The sequence below is a fragment of the Netta rufina genome (assembly GCF_964035555.1).
Source record: "Netta rufina genome assembly, chromosome: 10".
Classification (NCBI taxonomy): Eukaryota; Metazoa; Chordata; class Aves; order Anseriformes; family Anatidae; genus Netta; species Netta rufina.
In genome coordinates, this window is record NC_140133.1 from 7218616 (window position 1) to 7244136 (window position 25521).

The following is a 25521-nucleotide window of genomic DNA, read 5'->3' on the forward strand; positions in this document are numbered from 1 at the left end:
ACGCATAAGGAACATGGAACAACTTTTAACTCTTGGTATTCTTTAATTAGGCTCCAGTATTATAAAAACTGTTCTTAACGTGAAGACAAACTAGGAAATAACAAACAGCCTTTTCCAACTGGTAAGGGAAAATATTATCTTAATTCCATTTGCTTGTTTTCCAGAGTAGTGCTTTTCGTAACGTCAGGAGGATTTTGTAAAGCAGTTTACAAAACACTTGGCATATACAAACCTGAATCAATTAAACCAAGAGAGGTTTTTCCCTGCTGTCAAGATATCGATATTTGTTATAAGGCATTTAGGTTTGAAAATCATTCTCTCATTGCTCTTGCCTTTACATTTGAAAGTAAATTGCACAACATAACTTTACACACACACCACAGAGTATTTTACAGGTTGTACACAACTGGGGTTCGTTTGGAGGCTACAAACTTAATTTAAAAGCATTTTAAATACATACGCAATACTTCTTAAAAATAAATATTTGCACAGCATATTTTCCTGCTTGTTGTAATTGAGTGCTTTTCTTAAGCTTTAGGTTAGTATACTTTAAGTTAATATTCTTTTAGGAAAAAATGTCCACCTACCGTTTTAGTAGATTCCAAGTTCTGTGATTGTGTCCTAAAACCAGATATTCTTATGTATATGTTAACCCAAAGTAGACTGATAAAAAGAGTAAAGTTATGAAATACATATGCTGCAATGAATACTTCTTCCAGGATTGACAGTCTTAAAAGTGCTTTCCATGGGGTAAAAAATGCTTTGCCAGCATTCTGTCCCTAGGGTAAGAGGTAATATCCTGGAGCAGGGGGTTGTACTTTGAATAACATTTGTAAATGTTAAATCTGTCTAGTTCATCCCACTTGCTAAAGTGTTGGTTTTCTGCTATGGGGTGATTTACTCTTTATAATTGTTAAGGCTTTTTCTCCAAATCAAATATTAATTGTGCAAACTAGAGGTCTCTAACAAGGCATGTGTTACCCATTTTGTTTAATGGTTTAGCTAAGAGACAAAGCAGCTGCTTTCTGACTGAGACAGAGGTACAGCCAAAACATATGTATAATGTATTAGTCACATTTTTATGACTGATAAAATGTTTCAGTACAACTTGTATATGTTTAGAGAAGTTTCACCTAGGTAAGAAATGGAAACTGTTCTGTGTGAAGGGTTCTGGAAACAAAAAATACTATTTAGAGTTTGGGGGCAGGGTGGGGGATGTGTTGAGATTTTCAGACGAGTAATCCATGTCTACATTCTTAACTGAAAGACTTACTTACAGAATTTATTTAGAAATTGTTTCATAATAAATACTTGTTTCAAGTGAAGTTCTGTTTCAGTTCTATAGATAGCTTAGTAAATACCATCCAGGTGTAGAATTTTTCTATGAAGTAGAAGCAGTGGTATTCTAGATTTCTAATGCATTTCTTCCTCCCCCATCCTTTTCCTTATTATGTATTTTTGGCAGTCTGTATAAATGGGAGCCAGATGACCAACTTGTAAGTTTATGAAGTAGCTTTTCTAAGTGTTTAAAAAATGTGTAGCAATAAAACCTATCAGGGAGATATTCAGATTAATATTTTAATGACTTCATTTAAATATATATGTATATATATATATATATATATATAAGATAGCACTATCACCTAGATAATGTTGGAGATAAACAGTTAGACCTATTTGGATAGATTTTCGTGGAAGTTCTGTCTTGTTTAAAACCAGATGTTGTTAGTAAATATGGAAATTGGGGATTGGCAATAGCCATTTGCTGTCTAAACTTTTTTCCAGTTTATAATCACTTGCAATTTTCTGAACTTATTAGGCTTTTATTAAAAAAAAAAAAAGTTTTTGTTTTAGTTCATATGCAGTTTAAACAATGTTGTAGTTAGGACTTGCAGCTTGCTCTAGAATAATGATTTTGTTGTAAGCATATAACTAAAAATATAAAGGGAACAATGACAGTAATAATGGAAATTGGACTCTGAATCATTCTGATTGCTGTTCAGGTAGAACAGTAAGAAAACCAAAAGTTTTGAAGTTTTGTGGCTAGGATAATAATATGTTTTCCACTGCATTATGTAGGAACTTAGTTTAAAGGACTGCTACCTACCAGAAAAAGTAGATTCGCTGGGGAAAAGGCAGAAAAGTTGCAACATATCAATTCCACCTTATCATCTCCCATGGTCTCATGCATGTTTCAGGAGTAATAATAGCACCTCTTCTTTGCAGCTGATCTCTTTCCAACCAGCTGTTTCCCCTCCCCACCCCACTGAATATCCAGCCAGCATCTGGCTCTGGAAATCCTTTTTTTTTTTTTTTTTTTTTTTTTCCCCAGTGTTTGCATGTAATCAAAGGGTGAATATTCTAAGGTGAAAATACTGAGTATTGAAACTGACAGCATGACATAACATTGGAATTGTATTTGTTTTATAAGTACGGAAGTCCTGTGAAGCTTTCACAGTATGTATATGTATGTAATGTATATGGAATAGCCTATTTTTCCCCACATACTATTAAAAATAAGGGATGCTTACTAGATAACCAAAGCATTGAAAATGTGTTAATGAAAGAAAGCTCTTACTTGCTTGGATCTACAAGAGAAGAGGATGTATAATGTTTGAAGACTTTTGTAATAGCTTCTGCAGAAGAAATTTTCAAGTCTGTTAATCAGTATCAAAAGATTTCACAGGTACACTTACCACAAAAAGTTGTGTAGTGTGCATACTCACTGTTCTGAGTATGTCAGGTAATTAGTTCATCTTGATGTCATCAAGGCTTACCTTAGGGTAGATTTTTCTATCACTTTAAACTGGTAGTGGCAAATAAGGTAGTAGTCCTGTCCTGTAATTCATCTGCTTTTCATCCAATGTGCCAGGAAAAATAAGGTATCAACAACTAATTTCAGATAAAACCAAGTGTTTGTTTTCTTTTTTGTTGCTGCTATCTTTATTTATGTAACAAATACTCAGCATAAGGAAGTGGATGGCACAAGTGGCTGATAATAAGGAAGGATGGTAGTGCTGCTTTCAGCATCAGGGCTGCTTTGTTTTTGCTCAGAATGACTTGAAATGCTCCTAGAACTCAAATCATCTGAAATGAAAAATGTGGTCTGTGCATTAGCAATAGGGAAGCTACCAGGAAGTACTCACCCTGGCAAGCAGAGAATGCTTTTCAGACGTTTTCAGCATGTAGAAGTTTTACATATAGGTATCTATTTGGATCCTAGTTATAAGGATCTATACACTTAGAAGGTAATTTCTTCTCTGAAATGCTAAATGAGCTCTGTTATTGAATTGAGCTCCAGTTTTCCAAGATGGCCTTGAGAGATTATTTAAGGTATTGTTTCTGGTTAGTCAGGTGTGCCTTACTTATTTTTTTAACCTGTGCTATCTCATTTTCACAAACTGATTTACCCACAAAATAGCTTCACTTCAAATGTCATGCACATAAAATGACTGCTTTTCTAATTGTAAATTGGAAACCTGGATGAAATTTTAATGGTAATAATGTCCCTACAGTTCTGTAAGGACATGAAATGTAGCTGGAAGTGTAAATGAAATATCACACGTTTTTATTTATAGTGGAGGAGCGACAAGTCAGCCTAACAAGGAACACTCAATCTCTGGATTCTGCTTTTAGAAAAACTTAACTTTCTGGAAGAAGGGTTGCATACAGAGTAAGTGTAAAATTTGTTCCCCGGTGTTGCCCTGTATCAAAGAGAGAATGAAGATTAAAAGGCTTTTAGGACAGAAAAAGTGAGAAGCTGGGTAAGTATGGATGGCAGCAGGAAAGCAAACAAAGTGAAGGTAGCTTTTCCAAACTGCAGGAGACATTGCTGATTGCATCTTGGAAGGAATCTAGTATTTAGGAGTGTTTAATCTCAAACAAAGGTAAAGTGAAAAATAAAATAAAATAAAATAAAAAAATAAAGCTGAAAATATCCCAGAGGAACAGAAGAAAGATTTTTGTTTTGCAGGCAGACAAAAGCAGGTTTTGCATGTCATTTGAACTGGCTGATTTTCAGTTCAGTCTATTTATCTTGTACTTGGAGTGGCCTCATATCTTATGACCTGCTCAGAGCTTCAGGCTGACTACTTTTTCTGCTCTTGCTTTTCCCCAAGGCAGATAAAAAAGAAACCAAAGTTTCCGTTAAAATCTAATCATTCAAGGGCATATGGTAAAAGCTGTCACGAACAGTTCTTACCCAGTGTATGTTGCCAGAGAAAATGACACCAAAGGGAGGGCAGTTCTCTTCATTTTTGGTAGCTTTCAGCAAAACGCAGTTCTCATACATGTTAGCATGTTAAGTACCTTACTTTGCCATGATGATGTTTAGTAATTCTTTAATACTCAGTAGTTTAGTAAAAAAAAAAAAAAAAAAAAATGTTGGAAGAAAGCTTTTCTGTACTCCTTCCTGTTTAAAATGGAACCAGGGGCTGGTTGCTGCTAATTCTCTGTGAGACACTTGTCTTGCTCCTGGTAAACCTCCGCAAGGTGCTGGAGAACTGAGCGTGCTGAAGAGCTGCATTCCAGAGGGGGAAGTCTTTGCCTTCTGTATGGCTGCTGGTTGAAAATGGCTTCGCCAGGGTGCCTGTAGCAGGGACCAGAACTGTCTGTGTAATGACTCCAGACTGTGTGATAGGAGGCGGGATACCAGGAAGAAGGAAAAATTAATAAATGGAAAACAAAAAAAAGGGCCTTATTGCTCAGGTACATGGGTTAAGAGAGAGGGCTCTGAGGCAGCAGCAGTAGGGAGAGTGCCATTGGGTTGCTGTCAAGATACTCCTTATGAAATAAACCAAAGCTGAATTTACTTTTAAACACTCAGGTTTGTTCTATATTTAGGCAAAGATGTATTTTTACAGCTGCTTAAAGACCTTGGCTTTCATGATCTATCATAGTCTCTAAAGGACAATATTGGCAAGTTGTATAGTTTCCCATTTTTTATTGTTTTTAAGTGTTCTTGGAAGAACAAATTATGGATTATTGCTTAGATTCCTTATGACTAATGAACAATAGAAATCACATTGTTTAAAAAAAAAAAAATCTGTCTCTTCTGTTGGATAGAAAGACACAGGAACAATCTAAGAAAGCTTCTAAAGACATCTCAGGGTTTATAGACCTAGATGCAATGCTAGATTTTCTTCTGGAAGTGATTTTTTTTTTTTTTTTTAACGTCCTACATGGAGCAAAAACACTGATATTTCTTTGTATGTCTTTTATATGAAATGTGATAAGCCATATGCTCTGGGTTGGAATAATTATAAGAGTCTCCAACAGAACAACTATGTTCCTTGACTGCTGTGTGTATGTGTGCTATGGAACTGCCCTGTGACTCCTGTGTCCCTCTCTGCTCTTTGTTGAGGTCCTGACAAACGAGTGTAAAATTAGTTGTAAAGCAGTTTGTGCTCATGCTGGGGCTGCATTCATTCTGGGAACAAAGTGCTGGAGTATCCAGAAGGGAAGAAGCAGCCTCCTGGCTTCTTCTCAAGAAATGCACAGAAATTGGTTGAAGGTGTTACTATGGAAGAGATTGTGTAATATTTAGAAAGTATATTCCACTTCAGCATCCTGGGGGGATGGGGGAGGTTTTAGAGATGGTATTAAATCTGCAGTAAATGGTTATCATGTCTTAAAAAGAGAACTTGGAGTACTCTTAGAGATTCAGGATGACCAAAGCAGTATCAGAGATAAGAATTTATGCATAAACACATCCAGTGCTTTTATGAAAAGTTACAACGGTTTCCAAGGCTCAGTGAATTGGATTAGGTTAAGGTCACTGTCAGAGCAACCAGCTGCAACAGAGAAACAGTTGAAAAATGACCTAGTGATTGTATGAGCATCCTTCCATATGTTTCTTATTTATAATCAGAATTTTTTAAAGCTGAAGACACTACCTTTATTCCTTGCATTTCCATTTTTGGAAGAGAAACAGACTCCTTGTGTCAGTTACTGTGTCTTACATTAATAAAGCACATCTTAAAAATTGTGCACGATGGTAATCAGAAATCAAACTATTGTTAACAAATACAAATGATACCAAGAGTAACAGTACTGTCTGCTATTCACCCAGATCCATGGGTGAATATATTGAAGTTATTATCTCTTGAACTTTGCCTGTTTATCATCAGTTACATCCTGAATGAAAACCAATCTACTTTGATTTATTGAAATTGCTTAGAATTCCTTCCAGAATCGATGTGGCTTACTTATAACAATATCATTTAGTTAGAGCTATTGCTACATCTACAGGGACACTAGAGATGAGGCTCCAAGACTCAGTGCCCTGACACCTCTTTTTAGTTTTATGTTCCTATCGTGTGTTCCTTACCTTATTCATAGTACCTACTTTACTCTTTGTATTTATGGTTAGTCTTCATGTTTATCTATTTTTGCTTTCTCATGTGCATTATAATAGGGGAAGGCTAGTTAATTTATTTTTTATTTGTGGATGCTGAATTTATGCAAAGAATTGGGATAGCACTGGAAAATTATTGAAATCCTGAAATTCTCTTTTGGTGAATAATTTTTTAAAATAAAAAATGTATGTTTGCTTTCTTTTTTTTTTTTCAAGTAGGAAATGCCTATGTTTATTGCTTGCAATGATCAAGTTCAGAAACTAAGAAGGAAATTGATTCATATTGAAAGACTGGAATGTGAATATGTTCAAAGAAGTCAGAAAGCTTGAAATGCAAACCATCTGTTGGCTATAAAGGAGTTTTTGTCCATGTAATTTATCAGAATACTGAAGTAAATATCTGAAAAATTAAGGTTTACGAGTATGAAAATTCAAGAGCCAGAAAAAGATAAAACAAGTTCCTATTATTTTGAGACTAAAGGAAGAAATATAAATGGTTGGGTTAGACTATTGTTCTTTCTTTTTTATTTTGATTTTTCATAATAACTACATCTTGTGGCATATAGATGTAGTGAAGAAGTCTGTCAGTTGTATTGTAGTTTTGAGAACTTGAATTCTGTGAACTAAAGCTTAGTCATAACTGTTTTCCAGAAATCCATGAGTTTTTCCCTGTAGAGTTGTGTGGGTATCAAAACATTCTGCAAGGTTCTACTACTGCCTTGCTTATTCTTATGCACTATAGATACTGCTCATAATACTTAGCTTAAATTTCAAGAAGGTTCCATCTTTGTTTACAGAGATATGACTTGGAAGACACAGCTCTGAACAGTTTGTCCATGTTTATCAGTTATTGTTTTTCTGGCTATGTTTCTGCTGTTATTTTAATTAAATAGCGCATTTTTTGAAGTGAATCTTCTGATAAACCCTACTTGCTGTAGGCTTGCTGTCATTTCCCAGAGGACTTTGAATTATGTGAACTTGATTCTTTCTAGACGTAACAAACCTGAACATGTATATACTCAGGGATGCACCTGATGTGCTGCAACTTTTAATGAATTTTAATCAGTGGCTAGTCTGAAGTGGCTAGTCTGAAGTAGACTGTGCTGTATGGTTCCAGTCCTTAGTTGCTAATGCAGAGACCGTGCTATAAGCCAGTTCAGGCTTTGTTTCCATATTTACTGACTCTGCTGTAAATAAACTAATCAGACTGTTTGACACTTATTAGGTTCAACTGTCACTGATAAAATAACGTTTTAATGCATGTTTAGTTCTTAGTTTAAGGATTTATTCCATACTGAAAAAAAGACCATATAATATTCTGAAAATAAACACCAGAGCAAGAACCAAGCAAATACATTTTGACACCAAAATGTGTATGTTTCTCTAGTGGGATAATTTGGCTTATACAGAGCTCCACACTCCTGTGGCTAGGCTCCTTTGTGTACCTGAATCAGGATCGGTGACTGCTACAGAGCACTGCAACATGCAGCATTGCAAACATGCTGTTCCCCAATTTAATGAACTTGTGTATGCCTTGGTATATAAACACAGTGCTTAAAGTGAATTAAAATTCAAATATCACAGAATTTCTAGGTTGGAAGAGACCTCAAGATCATCGAGTCCAACCTCTGACCTAACGCTAACAGTCCCCACTAAACCATATCCCTAAGCTCTACATCTAAACGTCTTTTAAAGACTTCCAGGGATGGTGACTCCACCACTTCCCTGGGCAGCCTGTTCCAATGTCTAACAACCCTTGCAGTGAAGGAGTTCTTCCTAAGATCCAACCTAAAACTCCCCTGGCTCAACTTAAGCCCATTCCCCCTTGTCCTGTCACCAGGCACATGGGAGAACAGACCAACCCCCACCTCACTACAGCCTCCTTTAAGGTATCTGTAAAGAGCGATTAGGCTGCCCCTGAGCCTCCTCTTCTCCAGGCTGAACAAGCCCAGCTCCCTCAGCCGCTCCTCGTAGGACTTGTTCTCCAGGCCCCTCACCAGCTTCGTCGCCCTTCTCTGCACCCGCTCAAGCACCTCGATGTCCTTCTTGTAGCGAGGGGCCCAAAACTGAACACAGTACTCGAGGTGCGGCCTCACCAGAGCCGAGTATAGGGGGACGATCACCTCCCTAGCCCTGCTGGTCACACTGTTCCTGATACAAGCCAGAATGCCGTTGGCCTTCTTGGCCACCTGAGCACACTGCTGGCTCATATTCAGCTGACTATCCACCATCACTCCCAGGTCCTTCTCTGCCTGGCAGCTCTCCAACCACTCCTCTCCCAGCCTGTAGCTCTGCTTGGGGTTGTTGCGCCCCAGGTGCAGGACCCGGCACTTGGCCTTGTTGAACTTCATGCAGTTGACCTCAGCCCATCAGTCCAGCCTATCCAGATCAAAGGAGGATCGAATCAAATATATTTCATATTGAGGATCAAGATCAAATATATTAAAAATGCAAATATATTAAGGCATTAAGCGTATAGCAGTAGTGAGGAGCAATGGAAGCATGCTAACCGCAGTCAAAGACAGTGAGAATGTAGTGGGTATGTAGTTTGGACATGGAGTTCCAAACAAATTAGCGTACAGTGTCCTGTCTCCAAAAATAGCTGGAAGCAGGTACCTTGGGAAGACTGAGAATAAAACAAGCATATATCATTCTTCTCTACTCCCATTTACAAATATTCTTCCATTTGCCAACTATTTTCTGCTCAGCACTTCTGCATCTACTGTGCTTTCTGCCCAACAACCTGCAGTGAATTTCTTCCAAGAAATACAGTTACTTATCCAGTCTTCCCTTAAAACCACGTGTGAAAGGGTTGCTGTGTTCACTGTGTTCTTAGGCACGCAGTTTAACGAGCTGACTACACATTGCCTGCAAACTTCTTTTTCTCTGCTTGGCTTATACCTGACCCGTGCCAGCTTTCTTTAATACCTCCTTGCTCCTGCACTGGAGCAGTTGATCCTGGGACCCATGGTGTGTGTGCAACTCATAATCTTGTAAACATCTCTTTTATTTCCCCTTAGCCATCTCTTTTCTTAGCTGGCGAGTCCCAGCCAACTTAATATTGTTTACATAGAAACCATTCCTTACCTTTGGTGCCCTTACAATCTCTCTCTAATCCTCTGCTGATTATGCCATGTGTAAAGATTACGGGTAGCTCAAGGGGTCAGAAGTCTCCAGCATGTTAAATGTCTGGGTCAGTGGCATAATGGTGTCTGGTGCTAGAGTCAGTGCTTTCGTGGTACCATCTATTGTTACTTCCAAGTTTTGCTCCCAAGTGATGGTACTCAAGTCATGATTTGTTACCTTTTAGGTGAAGCTAATATTATCTTTTCACAAAACCATTACTTTACATTTAACGATGCTGAATTTCATTTACTATTTTAGCATCCTGGTAGTGGGTCATTCTTCTTCATCTCTTAGCAATCTTTGTTGTCATCTCTCAGATCACCCCAATTTGCTGGGCACCAGCCCTTTGCAAAACTCCTGCATATGGACTTCCTCCACAACAAGACCTGACTGCTTAACTTTAATGCTTTTAATCTTTCCTATATTTCATTTGGTTTTGTCTGTGCTGTCACCTCTCAGTCTGTGGCAGCTTGATTTCCTCAAAAATTCTTCAGAAATTAATGGTAGGCAATTTGAACCAGGATCTCTCTTGTACACACCTTTCGTGATTCCCGCAACAAACTCGACGAGATTTGCAAGGTAGAACATGCTTTCACAGATGCCATGTCCACTCATACCAATGTCAACTGTAGTTATCTAGGTGTCAGTTGATTCTGAAGTTCATGATAACTTCTCTCTCTAATATAGACATAGGGCTAGCAGGTCTTTCGTTCCCTGACCATCTTGAAATCTTTTCTAAAAAATAGCATTGTATTTGCCACACAGGATATAATATTAATAGAATGAAATATGAATTATGATGGTTCTGCTTATAATACAATTTTCATGTTCTATGTGAATGAATTTAATGTAATAATTACTGAAAACTTTAGAACTATATTATAGGTTTGATTTATGTTTAAACTACAAGAAACATATGTAACTGGTTACTAAAAGTCTGTCTTTAAAGCTACTTTAAAAATAAAGCTAAGAAGAAAGTTTATGATAAAAGATTTATAATACTATTATATTTGAATAGTGTTTTTTAAGGTTGAGCAAGACTTTCAAAAGAGTCTGTTAATTTAGATTCGTATTTTGTGCACTGTTCTTTTACGCTTACAATCTGAAAGAGATGAAAAGTTATAACAATTCCCTAAGGATAATATACTATAAGTTTATATTAATAAACCATATATACATATATATTTAAATTTGTGTATATAACGTACATATGTTTTTGAGAGCATTTAAATACTATAATGAATACATTTATATATTATTCTTTAAGGAAGACAGAGGTTCTTGAAGCTGATAAATGTCAATAAACTATTTTTTTAATAAAAGAAGATAAATCCTGTAGAGTTCTAGCTACACATTTACAAATTTGTGTAGCTACCATAAAAATACTTTGCCATAAATATATCTGTTCATAAAATGCAAGAGAAAAAGGGGTAGAGAGGAGAGAAGATTTCTTAAGTGAGACAACATAAGACTCCAAGTCGATAATGATATAATAAATTTTGTATGTATAAATCTTTATAAGCAGTTGTTCTTAAAGACTGGGGTATATTCATGGGCTTATGAGGAATTTCTCTCCATTTAAAGGTACAGATGCATGACTGATTTTTTTCATTTGTTAGTATATTAATTCTTGTATCAGAATCCAAAATATACCAAGAAGGGCTTCAAAACAAAACTGATCTTATAAGAAAGAAAAGTGACCAACTTTTTAGAAATTCTAATACAAATTTGCTTGTAATTTTATATAGCGTTTTAACTTTCCCTAGACTTAAAGTATAATATAACATTGGGAGTATGATACATAGTTTATCGCACTCTAGTTTTTCTTGTGGAAATGGTGATTCTTCCTCACTACTAACAAAGGTTTATCAGGAAATGAAATGCTGAATTATTATTTTTTTTTAAAGTGTGTGGGGGGTGTAATTAATACTAATACTACTAATAAAAAAAAGGCTGAAGTGCCCTCTAATAGTATCCTATACTGTAGTGACTTGCAACTCTTTCTAGGTATATAACATAACAATAAACTTTCCATAGTTCAAACAGTATATATTACTTTTCTGTGGGTTACTTTAAGCAATTTTTTTCTATGTTGAAGCAGAATATATCTTACTGGTATCATCTATGCAGAGGGATGGTCTTAATAAAGTCTGGAATGCCACTATTTGTGCCTGTACTAGCTGATGAGCAATTCTAATCAAAAAGTGTTAAATTTTCAATGCCTTCTAAAGTATAGGTAAAACTTAAATACTGATACTTAAATACTGATGGCTGAGAGTTATATTAATGCACATCCTAAGATCACTGAAGAGAGGTTGTTCATTGTCTATATAAACAACTAAAATCTGCTTTTTGAAAGACTTGTTATAGTCAAGGTACAAGCGGAGGAATAAGTATTATAATATATCTTGGCAAAACAGTGGAAACAGATATTAAAAAGATTTGGAATTCCATGTTTGTGAGCTTCCTGTCCATCTAGATATTGAAAGAAGCAACATTTGTATTTCTGGAAGATGTGCAGGAAAGTGTTTTTGTAACATATGTAACATTTGTTTTTCTCTAATATGTCTTTTTTACTGCTGTCAGAATAGTAGAATAATAGTAGAATGTCTAGCTGGACAGATTTTTGCCGTTATCCACATGTTCCTTTTGAGCACGATGTTGATCTGGTATAAACATTTTGCAAGATGAATCACTTTAGAACATACAAACCTTTTTCAGGTCACTTTTCTTCTGCTTAGACTGCCAACCCTCAGATGAGTCCATCATTACCTCAGGTTATATATCAGACTGCTACTAAATGCTGACATGAGTGTACTTTGCTACCAGTATTATGGCTTTTACTACACCAGTAATGTCATATTTATGTACACTGAAATCCTATATCTCCACTTTATATAAATGTATCTTAAATACCCCAAACTATCCAGCTGTTCTGAAATGGACACAAGTACCCCACAAGTAAGCAAAAGTTTCCATGCATACTCTTTAACAGAGATGTTTTCACTGAAAGTAAGGATAAAAGTAGTTGTTTTCTTCTTCACGATCTTCTTCAGTTTCTTGATCATGTGTTTCATGATCGTCTTCTGCTTCATCATATTCTTCTGGTGTTAATAATCGGCGAAACACTGGTGTTCTTAGTTGAGTTGACTTGTTGACGTTACTGTTTTGTTCACCATAATAAATGGTTCTAATGTGAGGGAAGCAGAAGAAGGCATACGTGCTCATTGGAGTTGTTAGCTTATTTTGGTCCACCCGTATATACGTTAATTGTTTGGTGTTCATTGGATCAATAGATGGACACATCAAAGTAACATTTATCACTGTAAGAGAGAAAAATGTTCATTAAAATACAGAAAATAGTTATATTTAAGAACAATTACAAAATTGAAATTTGGAGTTTAAAATGGAAAATACTTTGTTTTACACATTAACAAAGTGGTCCTTTGTTTTTAATCAGTTTTTTAAATTACAGTGATAACACTTGGAATTTACAAAATATAAGGTTGTGGGGTAAACAAATATATGTATATGAATATATAAAATCTGTAATTACTAGTTTATATTAATGGAATATTTTTGTGGTTCCTTTTCCCTGTATGTGATTTTTATTAATTGTCTTATCAGAAGCAAGTTTCAAAGTGAACTTAGCTAATTATATGAAAAAAAATACAGAATATTTGCAAAATATCTGCATTGAAATTATAGTTAAGATGGAAAAATGAAATTCCCTCTAGTTTACTGTTGGTAGGTCTCAGCTAACCAAGGATGTGTTTACATTCCAGCTTGAAGAAGATGGATTGATATTCTTTCTACACTGTAAGCTAAAAGCTGTACAGAACCACTTACTCCTGAGAGATACATTGCATATGAACTTTGGGTCAAGGCCACGTGAACTCATTAGTTCAGAACACTAATGGCTCAAGCTCATCAGTCTGCAAAGAGGAGAATCACAGTACCTCTTGAGAAACATGTAAATTTAGCTGACTACTGTGCTTGGTTTATAAGTGACCTGAGAGCTGTAAAGTGGCAGGTCCTCAAAACCAAGGACACAACAAAAGTGATGGGTTTTATCTAGGTTAAAAGTGCTGAATTCCGGTTGTTAAAGTATGCTGATCCCACTCTTCACAACCAACCCCAAAATCCACTACGTTTTTTGCTTTTCAAGAATTACATCAACATACTTTCAATGTCATTGTCTTCAATATACAAATGCTGCAGACTTCTTGGAATGTAGAATAATTGTTTCAATTTGTTATGTCCAAGATTAAGTTCTAAAAGGTTAGGTAGATTAAAGGTGTTGTATGGAATGTTCTGCAGGTTGTTGTGGGACATTCTTAGAGCAATGATTTTTGGAAGTCTGCTGAAATAGTTTTCTGGAATATAAGAAATCGAGTTGTTTTCAAGAGAGAGATACATAAGTGATGATGGTAGATCAGGAGGCATAGTCTCTAATTTGTTGTTGCATAAGTTGATTTGCATTAAATTTTTCATGACTGAAAAGCGTTTTCCTTTGAGTACAGAGTCATCAAGAAAGTTATTGCAAAGGTCAAGCATGGTTATGTTTGGTAATCCTTCCAATGCATTTCCGGATAACTGAGAAATTTTATTGAAACCAAGGAGCAGTCGCTCCAGAGAGCTTGGGAGTGGGAATGGAAATTCTTCTAACTCATTATGCTGTAGATGAAGCTGCACTAAATGTGACAGTTTGGCAAAAACTCCATGGTCAATCATATGAAATTTAATTTTGTTGTGGCTGAGATTAATTTCTCTTAAAATGGTAACATTAGTGAATGGTCCTGCAGGTACAGCTTCAATATCATTGTTTTGCAGATAGAGTTGTTGGACGTGAGCAGGGATATTTGGTATCATCTTAAGTTTACGGTGATCACAGTACATTGATAGTGGAAAAGCTGGTGGACAAAAGCATTCTCTGGCACACTTGACTGGAACAGGAAAGCGGGGAACTTCAGCTTGTGGACTTGGATTAAAATAATAGGAATGCTGATGATCTGGCTCATCATCATATTCATCCCCAAAATCATAGTCTTCGTATTGACAAAAGACCATAGCAGTCCAGAGGAGGTAAATGATTGATAGCTGGCTCAGAATCCCCATATTTAAAATTGTATGTTGTACTCTGTTGATGAGAAGGAAAAAATAAGTTTACCGGATAGTCATAAGCTAAATGACATACAACGTTATCAGTTTTAAGAAACAATAGTATTAAACTAATGTAAATAAGCATAATAATGTATTTTCTTGGGAGCACTGTCAGTGGCACTAGTAGCTGTACTGGGTCTGGCTGGGATGGAGTTGCCTCTCCCTGCAGGCCCATATGGTGCTGTAGTCTGCACCTGCAGCTCAAACAGTTGACTCACCAAAGGGATATGTCATATCATACGAGGTCACACTCAGCAATGAAAGGTGGGAAAGGGGAAGAAGTGGGGGCAGGTCTCTCATTATGAAGACATCCATCTTCCCAAATGACCACTACAGGTATTGAGGCCCTGCTTCCTAGGATGTGGCCAAACATCACTTGTTGATGGGCAGTAGAGAGTAACATTTGTCTCTGTGCTTGTGCACAGCCTTTGCTTGCTTTTTTCTCTTTTCCATTTCCCTTTAATTAAATTATCCTTATCACAACCTGTGAGCTTTTTTCTTTTTCCTTTCCAGCATACTTTCTTCTCCCCCTCTTCTTCTAAGGAGAGGAAGTGAGAGTGGTTGTGGTGGAGTTCAGCTGCCCAGCAGGGTAAAACCACCACAGCAGCAAAAGCAATTTTTCATTCGGATCTTCCAAGAAACTGCCATAAACAACTATACTAGCCTTGAAGTAAATATAAGTTTTCTTTCAGTTTGGATAAGGAAGAACTTTCTACTTGTGCTGTGTCTTTTACTGAGGGGTACCATAACATCTCTGAGAAGTAGCAGGAAAAATGATCCCAGTCTTCCTTCTTCTCTGCCATACATCAAAATGGGATAAGTTGCAAAAAAAAACACACGTGAAATGGCACAGACCGGTGTTTGTATTAGACAGCTTAGGTGCTGCATTCTTTCCAGTTTAATGGGTTAAACATCAGCCTTACAGATCAGCTTTAAAGGGGTGCAGATGAAATTCCCATGGAATGTTTATTTCTCAGACCTTTGAAAACACCTGTGTAACCTTATTAAACTATTTGAAGATGAAAACAACTGATACTTAAAATGCGAGTTCTCTCACTAGGAACTTGAACAGCACAAAAGTAGTGTGGCCAATATCATAGAAATGTTGTTTGGAAGGGGTGTTGGGAGATAGTGTAATCCAGCATGCTGCTCAAAGTGTGTCCATCTCCAACAGTGGATTACATCAGTCTAGACTTTAGGTGAGCCTTGAAAAACTTGGAGTGGAATACTAACATCTCTCTGAACAACCCAAGTTAGTGCTATCCTGCCCTCCTTGTGAGCAAGTTTGCTAGTCTGATGGAACCTCCAAGCCATGCTTGCGTCTGTTGCTCTTGCGATGAGCAGACAGCTATTACTGTTAAAGATAAACCACACATTCTCACCTAGGGTGAAGTAACTGCAGAAAAAAGTGTAGCATTGTTTCTATAAATACAATAATAAGATATATTTTGAAATGTTGTATTTTATATTTAAAAAAATAAAGAAAATGAAAATGAGTATGGTATTGGTGGTTGTATGTTCCGTGGCATTTTACGTTGTTTTTCTACTTTCTGCAAAGCATGGGTGGTTTAGTAAAATGCATTAATTTATTTTCCCTGTTCCCATCATTGTATTTGATTTCAACGATTGTGTATCGCACATGATGTAAAATCTTCATTGATAAGCTGTTTTATTTGTAGAATTCCTATGCTTCTGTAATTGTATGTTCTTTATATGCATAAACTGCATTCACAATACTCTTCAGAGATGAAGTACTGATATTGTGAAAGACAATTATTGGCAAATAATTTTGCATGTCAAAGTTCAGATGCTCAAAGCCAGAGTAACATTTTAGAGCACTTTATGCAGTCAAAAGAATCCTATTATTTGGTCAATTTGGAGTTGTGAATCGGGTCAAGCTGTACAATTTAGACAGTGGGTGAGTCAGAATGTAACATTGCTGGTCAAAGAACACAAATCATTGAAAAGACATCACTCAGTATAGCGTGGGAACCCCAAGACAGAGAGAAGCAAATAATCTCAGTTTTCTTATAATGACATTCATATTTCTTAATCATGAGACTCTCTTTTTTTAAATATCCCTAGTATTCATTTCTTTTACCAAGCACGGTCAAACAGTAAGAAAAGAGACGAGATTCACAAATGCTCATTTTCTGTTTCATAGTGCTGACTGATTCCCAAAGCATGATGTGTTCAATGAATTGAAGGAGAGAGGGAGTCTTTCAAAAGTTGTAACAGAGCTCTGAAGTTGCATACAAGACAGTGCGCAACGATGGGTGGTTGTTATCAATTGTGGTATTATTGTCTAACTCAAATTTTGGACTTTGCATCAGTTGTATTGTAATGCTCCTTTAATGAAGTATCAATAATTCATTAAATTTAAAAACAGGGTTGGGTAAAGCTAGTTGTTGAGAACCACACTGTATGTAGGTCCTTGGCAAAGCCAGCGTCTCCATATCCCCATAGCATTGTCAGGTATATCTGAGCTAATAAAAGTAGCAGGAATGTCTACGCAAGACCCAGCCCACCCCTACATGCATGATATAAATGCACAGTGCTGACAAACCATGCAGACACTTGCTGGGTCAGGGAAGCAATACTGTGCTTCAAGAGGAATTAATAGCTTTTGAGATTTAAGGCAGTATATATTGGAAGAATACCTTTATGCCATCTTTCTAACTCCCTGTCAGAGCTGCTGGTATCTACCTATATAAATTCTATTGTGACCTGATTTTTTTCTTGAATGGTTGCGATTTGTTCTTCTGGCCTGTTTCATGTTCTTGGTTGTGTTGTGATTCCTATTATTCCCTTACTCCTGGTTTTCCTGTCCGAAAACTTAGCTTCATCTTCTGGTTCTAGCCTCTCAGCACTTCTGCATGGTGTCACAGTTTGTGATTCTTGTGGCCCCAAGAATAGAAATTATTAGTCCTTAGAAACCAGGAGGAATAACTGTGCAAAGTCTTGCACTGTTTGCAGAAAAAGTATACTTAGGAATTCACCCAATTCACTTGTGTGATTATAGTTCTTCCCTTTATATTGTCTACCTGACATGTCCAATGAGAAGTAATAAGTATAAAAGTCTCTTGCAGGTGTTACAGAGGGAAAGGAGCTTGTATTTTGTAGGGTTTTTATACCTTTGCTGTAGCTGAGTGTGTATTTAGTAGAATGTTAATCCCTTTACAAGCTTGCAGTTCAAGTCTCATAGCACTCAGATAATAATCCTTCTGCATTACTTATTTCTAAGAACCTAAGAACCCACTATCTTGAAAACAAAGAATGATGTCAGCTGGGACTTGGTAATTGGGGAAGCAAGTCAGATGCACACAACATGACAAACTGTGTACTTACAAAGCTGAAAGAAAATAGAAAATCATAAAAGCATGATTGTCTGCTATCTGTAAAAAAATCACAGAATTGAAATCAAAGCTTAGTAACTGTATTTACAAGCAGTTTACTAGCTGAAATCTAAAACTTATATAACATGCATGACTCACTCCTAACTGCAAAAATAACACAATTGGTTCTTTTGTTCCTGCTTACCAAGAAAACTTACTCTTTGGAAGTCTGGGAAGCTCAAGTTGTAGAGGGGAGCAACTTAGTGTGCTGATGAAATCATCTGAGCAATAACCTAACACAGCTGGAGGAACAAAAGATGTCTCTAAGCCATATTTTGTGGTGAGGAGCCTTGTGGGAAGGCAAAGCAAAATAATAGCCTTAGCCCCTCTTCTGATTTGCCAGTAAAAAAAAAAAAATTGTGCCACATCATCAGCTATTGTTGATGGTGTGTCACAAGTCTGGGAAGAGATTTATCCTTTTGTTATAATCCCTTCAAAAGTATTTACAAGACTTTTTCAGTGTTATCAGTTCACTTAAAAAAAAAAAAAAAAAGAGTAAGACTTCAAAAAATTTCAGAGGTTGTTAGTTTGTTAGTTCATTTTGTGGTTTCGGCTATGCTCATTCTGTTATCCAAAGGATTTATCCTCTGGAGGATAAAGTTAAGAAACATTAAAAAAAAAAAAGAAAAGTAACAAGTAACCTTATTAAAATTGAGGGAAAGTATGTGCTCTAGAGAAGGTCCTGATAAGTATCTTCAATTTTACACTTTTTGTTTCCTCCATAATCTCTTTGCTATTTGCTTCCTGCAAAATACTTGTGCTACGCAGTGGCTTTAACATGCAGTGTTTTGAAATTACAGTTCATGATTCACAGTAAGTTTCCAACATGTTTTTAGTGAACAGAGAGTATAAATTTTTGTATGAGACAGATAAGTATTACATGAGATATAAGCTGTTGTTACTGAACGGATGACTATTTCTCAGAGCTTTTAAAGTGGATAAAAAAGGTATCATTATCTACTTTTGCTGCTATATGGTACTTGGAGAACAACTATGATATGCAAAAAAAAAAAAAAAGAAGGTGCAAGTTTTTTGTTGTCAAAGTTGAGATACTGTTCTGGATTAATTGAATGATTTATCAGAAAACTCTAAGGAAGCATTTAATTATGCTTTTGCATTGGTAAAACAATTACATTGTTTCTAAATCTATTCACAAAGAAATATCTGGTTCTTAAGCCTTAGTGCATTGGAATTATTATATTCAAGAAAATATTGCAACTGTAAATTTTATTTCTTTTCTGGCTTCGAGCTTCCCAAAGCCAATGATCTTTTTGACTTTTTCAAGTTTTTCTCCGTAGCATTGTGGACTAGAACATTGTTAAAGCAGAAAGTCATGCATGATTTTAACATTTGGAATATAAAGAAAAGCACCAGAGGTCATGAGCAAAATAATTTTGTAGTAGTTGGCAACAGTGGAACTAAAATGAAATCCATGTATTTATATAGAGAATATAGAACTGCAAAGGAAGGGTTGAAAGAATAAAATAAAAATTACATGGTCCTCTATGTACTTTACAGTAAATAATTAAATATCTACATAGTACCATTAAACCTAAGTAATACTAAACAACAGAAGTAATTATTTGTTCAGTAATTGCAATATATTTGTAGTGATGAATCAGAAAAATACATTGAGTTTTAATGCCAGCTAGTTAAGTGTTATTTGATGGTACAAAGTTTGTTGTTGTTTTTTGTTGTGTTTTGAAATGCAAGACAAAGAATGTAGTGCAGTTTTGGAAGCTCTGTTATATTAACAGTTCCAAATAAAGCACATGCAAAAATTAAAACAATTTTCTCTAAAGATAAAAGTTGGATCAAATTAAAATTTTCATTTCATACCTGATGTTTTTCTATAGTTTTCAACTACTGATTGGGTCCTGAATCCTCTTAAGCTATCAGAAGACTAAAAATCTTGTTACGCGTTTAGAAATCCATGGTGGCAAAGGAAAAGAGTCTGTCCTTTTGAAAACTGTAGCAAAACTCTTGCTTTAAAGCATATATAGTTGGAGAAGATGAGGTCTAGCCATGGGATATATAAAGACTCAGTTACTTTTTTGTTGCATGAGCTGTCTTGGCTGTAAACAAGTCTCTACTTTGTGATCGTGGTCAAATCTGTGTGGTTTGGTCATCTCCTAGTTTTTGGTTTAAATTGTGGTAGGAATTTCCTAACAGGGAGGATAATGAGAGGATTAAATTTAACATCCCACACGTAAGAGTTCTTGTTTCAAAGGCTGCGACAAATCTTTAAAGTAACTTTGCTGGGATGGATCGTTTTTGAAAAATTAAAATGTTTGAAGTTTTACCATTTTCAGTAATTGCATTCAGTTAACAAGAATAGTTAGCATTTTCAACTTTGGTTCTGAACTGAAGCTTAAGAAAGAAGACTGTTCTAATAGGCAGTAGTTTTAGGTTTGCTTAACTAATTGTATAAATGTGAATTTAAAAACTGTTCATTTTAAATTTCAAAATTCTAGGCAAAAATTTTCCAGAATAAATAGAGAAGATAATGACTGGCACTGAGGTGGCATAATTCACAAATGGGATTAGCCCTGACATAAGATGGAAAAAAATATTGCATAGCTTTTTCCCTATCAGTAGTTTGCTTTAGAAGGGTTTGGGGGGGCTTTTTTTCCCTCTCCTCCAAAAAGTGTGGTTCACCATATGAAGTATAGAAAAAGTAAAAAATAATCTGCATGTTGTTCATTGAGGCTCAAAGGAAGTCAAATGATGCTAAGATGTGTACAACAGTGCTACTGAGAACTCCTTGGAAGCTAGAGCCAGAATAACTTGCTAGAACTAGAAAGGTCTTCAGCCAAGGGCTGGCCCTGGCATCAGACTTCTGTAGAAAAGCCTCATGCTCAAAATTCTAAAATCTTCACTTGGCAATTTGAAAGAAAGAAATCTATGTTCTAGGTAAGAATTGGTAATGGTTTGTTACCCTAGTTGTTTGCATGGTAGAAAAGAAAATGCACGATCAAATATGAGGAAATTTGAATGTAGTAATTTGCTTCTCTATAAAGCCTGTGGGTTTTTGAAGAAAGAAGTGACCTCAGGCATGTATCATCTATGCTGGGCTGCACTTCAAAGTCAGATTGTAGGCACAGAAAGAAAATACAGATATAAAACTCTGCATCCTAATTTCTAGTTCTTCTCTGGCAATCCACAGATGCTGTCAGCAGACCACTAGTAGTCTGTAAGACTCTCATGTGTGATCTGCAAAGGCACATCTCTACTTGTTTTTGCTGTCAGTAATAGTAACCAACTATCATGATGGCAGTGGCTGAAGGGTTTATTTATCCTGTGCCATGGCGAGTTGGAAAATTCAGGTACTGAAGCACGGAGCTCTCAGCAAACCAATATGCTGAACTATTTGTTCTGGCAAGGCCTTCAGCACAGCCTGAGCCAAGAGTACCAGGTAACAACTGTCCCTGTGCAAATATGCATTTTTAAAGGTGGTGGAAAAGTGGGCATTAAATCCTATAAACAGTCCTGCAGAGCTGAGATGAGACCTCCACCTCCAAAACACAAAAAAGCTAAAGGAGGACAGAGCTGTACCATGTGTGGGGCCCTACGGTCGCCTCTGACCTGAGCCTTGCTGTGTGGTCTCGACTTTTTCCCATTTTGTAGGTGGCATTACGTGATGAAAACTCTGGCAGCCTTTGTCTTACACGTCTGTTTTACATGTGTTGGTTTGTTTACTAGGAGCTACTATGAAGAGCATGTTGAGCAACTGAGAACAGTTGAGTTAAAAAAAAAAAAAAAAAGGAAAAAAAAAAGCTGCTGAAAAACAACTCCTAAGATTTACTAGACTGTAGGTTTTGAATATATTGACTCTTCGAATCTGTCAAGGGAGGAGAGGTTATTTTTCTTTGATAGATGGATTTTCTTTTCTGTAGCGGGGTCATTTAAATTTCTGCTACAATAACAAGTAATCAAACAATCAATGCCGACAAACAAAAACAGTTAAAAACAGTTTTAAAACAATAAACACTGTAAATAAACTGAAGGAACATTCAGTGTTTTGTAATAGGGGAGAGTGAGGCACTTGATACATAGGTGAATGAAACATGCAGAGATCCGTGTGCGGTGTCAATCCAAGTCGGTAAGTCCAAACAGAGTGGTACCTTTTGTATGTGTCCTTATTGCTTCTGGAAGAATATTCAATAGTAGTTATCTGAGATAGCATAGTATGCCACTTCTTTTATAATACTACTAACTATATATATATTAGTATATCTTTCAGATGTTTAACAGCTTAGGCACAACCTTCATGTCTTTAAATAAAACACCAGCAAAGTCTGCAAACTATCACCTTAAAGTGTGAAGTTGACTAGAAACTTGCAGCTCACTGGGAGAGTGTTCTTGGTGGCCACTGTAACCAGCTAACTTTGTTCCTCGAGTCTATTCCAAAGCAGGTACTTCTACTCTTTTTTTTTTTTTTTTTTAAACAGGACTGCTAACTTTGATGTCCTAAGCTGATGGATACTTAAAAGAGACAATGCAACTTCTACCCTATCTTAATAGTTTATATTATTTTTTTCATTAGCTTATTTTGTTCATTCATAGCTATAAATTTAGTGCATTTTTGTAATGTACTTGAAATGTACCTGCAACTTGAGATTGTTCATATGGTTGTATTCAGTTTGCAAATCATGTTTATAGCCACCCCATTATTAGCTTTTTTCTTCAGGTACTTTCTGGCAAGGATAAAAAGTACTTTTCAAAGTTATTTGCCAAAGAATTCCTGAATGATCATGCATAAAAAACATTTTGCATTAACAGAAATTTCCTGCTTTTGTATGATGGAAATTGCTTCCCGTTTACTGTTATTTTGAGTTTGTGCAAGAATGAATGTCCTTATTTGTTTTTACAATAGCTGTTGAATGTGTTTGTTTTCATCATACATGGATTTGTTCAAACATTTCCAGAGCTGCCTGTCCTGCCTTTTGGGGCAAAGGATTTTGCCAGGCAGCCTTTCAGCTCTCTACAGTAGTCTGGAAACTGGAGACCATCCTTAAACTAGATCCTATCTTTTATTAACCCTCTTTTTTTTTTTTTTCTATAGAATAAATTCTCTTGTTTAGCACAAGGCCTTGTAATGCTACTATATGAGTATGCCATCACAGAACAGAATCCTGCACCAGGTAGTACTAAAGATGTGTACCTAGTCCTGCATCCAGGTTTTTAATAGCAGCTGATAGAGCTGCAGGAAAGATTATAAGAACATGACAAGCGAAGAGTTATATTTCCGCAGTACTTTTTCTCTGCAGCCAGAGACTGTGACTTGGAAACTTCCATAGAAACACTGAGTATTACAACATGTCATTCATCTGTACATGTCCCTGGCATCATCTTATAAGGAAAAATATGATCTCTGTGCTCTTTCTTTCATCCAGTTACCCACCATTTCTCTCTCTCTCTCTCTCTCTCTCTTTTTTTTTTTTTTTGTGGATTTTCTTTAAGTAATATAAACTCTTTTTTAGGAAAGATACTCCTCCATACACCTACATTCTGGCAGACATACCAAATAAGATTGTCCTTTGATCTATGGCAAGTAATCAAATTAAGTATTTCTTACTATTTGTATGAATAATTTGTGAATCACAGCTGCTTCTTGACAGAGCTAAGACAGTGTCTCACAGTTATTTTATCCAATCACTCTGTGGTAGGAAGTCTTATGTTGCTTCTATCATTAGCCATTTTGAGATTCTTGAAAGGGTTTATGGCTGCTTCTGGTGAGGACTTGAATGTAGTTCACATATTTTTAGGGTTGGCCATTTGAGAAGAAACAACTTGTTTCTTTGTCTGTCCTAAACCAACAGTCATGGTAGCAAGCATTTCAGGTGCTCTAGGCACTAGTTACGGGTCTCATGGTAATCCAGCAAGTGTCCTTGTTACTGAGTGTTACATTGACTGTTGCCTTGCTCTATCACTTCTCAAGAGTGGAGGTAATACATGCATGTATTTATAGCCCAAATATAAACAATCACAATGCTTTCAGTCTTTAAAAAAGAAATAAACATATATATTTGAGCTTTAGCCTGGGTATGTCATGAAGTCAGTGTTTTGAGGGACTGAGTGAATAGACTGAACTTTATCAGAGCTGAGCCTATACCAGTAGCAGTCTTAAAAAATCTTAATATTCTATATGACTGCAAGACAGCTGTCCAAAACTCCCTTCACATCTTTGCCAAGCACTGGACTTACTGCTGAAACTTACTCATAAGTGTGGACGTTATGACAGCAGCCACAGAGACATGGCTGTCTAATTGTTTAGAACTGCCTGTGGGTGAACTAGATACAGGATTTACCCACAATGGAATGTGTAAGTGGAAAGGTACTCTTTGGAAAGACAGAAGAGTTGCTTTCTGAAGCAATTGCACTTCTAACAGATGTGTTTTCCATACTCACATATTCTCCTCTTCTCAGGTTCCTATGCACTCTGCCTTTGGGAGGGAACAGTTTAAGTGGGAAACATGTTTTACCCTGGCTGTTCTCAGCGCAAAGCACAAGAAGCAGCAGTGCACATCTGTAAAATACAGGTACAGCTAAGGCAAAACATTCCTGATAACAGGAGTAATGAAATATTGCTTTACATATGTATGCTGCGGTGGAACGTGCACATGGAAAACATCTCAAAGATTTTTAGTTAGTATGGTAAGAACCTTTTTTTTTTTTTTTTTTTTTTTTTGGTAACGTGCAGTGTTTTAATTGCTTTATCATAAATACTGATATAAGGTTTTAATAAAGAACAACTATTTTTTTCTTCCATCTTTTAGATGGAAGCAGCAAGAAGAATGCTAAAGATAGTTTTTAGATCAGACTTAGTTTCTATCTTTCTAAAATGTTGTGGTTTTGACTTTCAGAAATTCAATCTGAACATGCTTGATTTAGCTTTGAACAGCTAGATTGATTGTTCCAGGAAGACCATATCAACAATATATATATATATATATTTTCAGTAGAACCAAAATACACAGGAATTATAGTACCAAGGCATTATTTTGTACAGATTTCATCTTGAAAGTGGTTTCAAGGAGAAGAGTTAATAGTGGCCTATTAACTACCTACTAGTTTAATCTGTTTTGTATTCTGAAAAGTGTATTGCTCTAAAGTATACATAAATGCTAGTTGTTAACCCTGAGGGTTACAGGACAAATAACGAATCTCTTGCCATGTTGCTTAAGAAGTACTTTATGGGCTTTGGCTATAGTAGTGGTCAATAGAGATTTGAAGTATGTTTTTTTCTGCATAGCATCACAACAGACTTTATCTTCATTTCAAATAATGTGCTAATCTTACAGGCCCTTGTATAGAAGCATAGTTTGTCAGCTGGACCATAAAGCCATCAACTCTGCCATGCAATTTAGGTAGATGTCTGCATGGAACGTAGCTCCTATAAGTGTTCTCATTCTTTCATCCCAAAATTTATGCTATTACGAGGAGATTCTGTTGGTGGTTGTTCTAGGAGAGTATTATGCA

At 36.2% G+C, this 25521-nt stretch overlaps 2 protein-coding genes across 2 annotated transcripts in view; one reads left to right on the forward strand and one right to left on the reverse strand.

Moving 5' to 3' along the window:
- Positions 1-25521, forward strand: part of CENPP (centromere protein P) — a gene marked incomplete at its 3' end in the record, with an annotated part of 139940 nt that overhangs the window by 28522 nt on the left and 85897 nt on the right. The gene's annotated exons all lie outside the window — the stretch shown is intronic.
- On the reverse strand, positions 12485-14599 carry OMD (osteomodulin; the record flags this gene model as incomplete). Its single annotated transcript, XM_084292931.1, has 2 exons — positions 12485-12804; positions 13666-14599. The coding sequence occupies 2 exons, from the start codon at positions 14597-14599 to the stop codon at positions 12485-12487; spliced, it is 1254 nt and encodes a 417-aa protein (XP_084149057.1).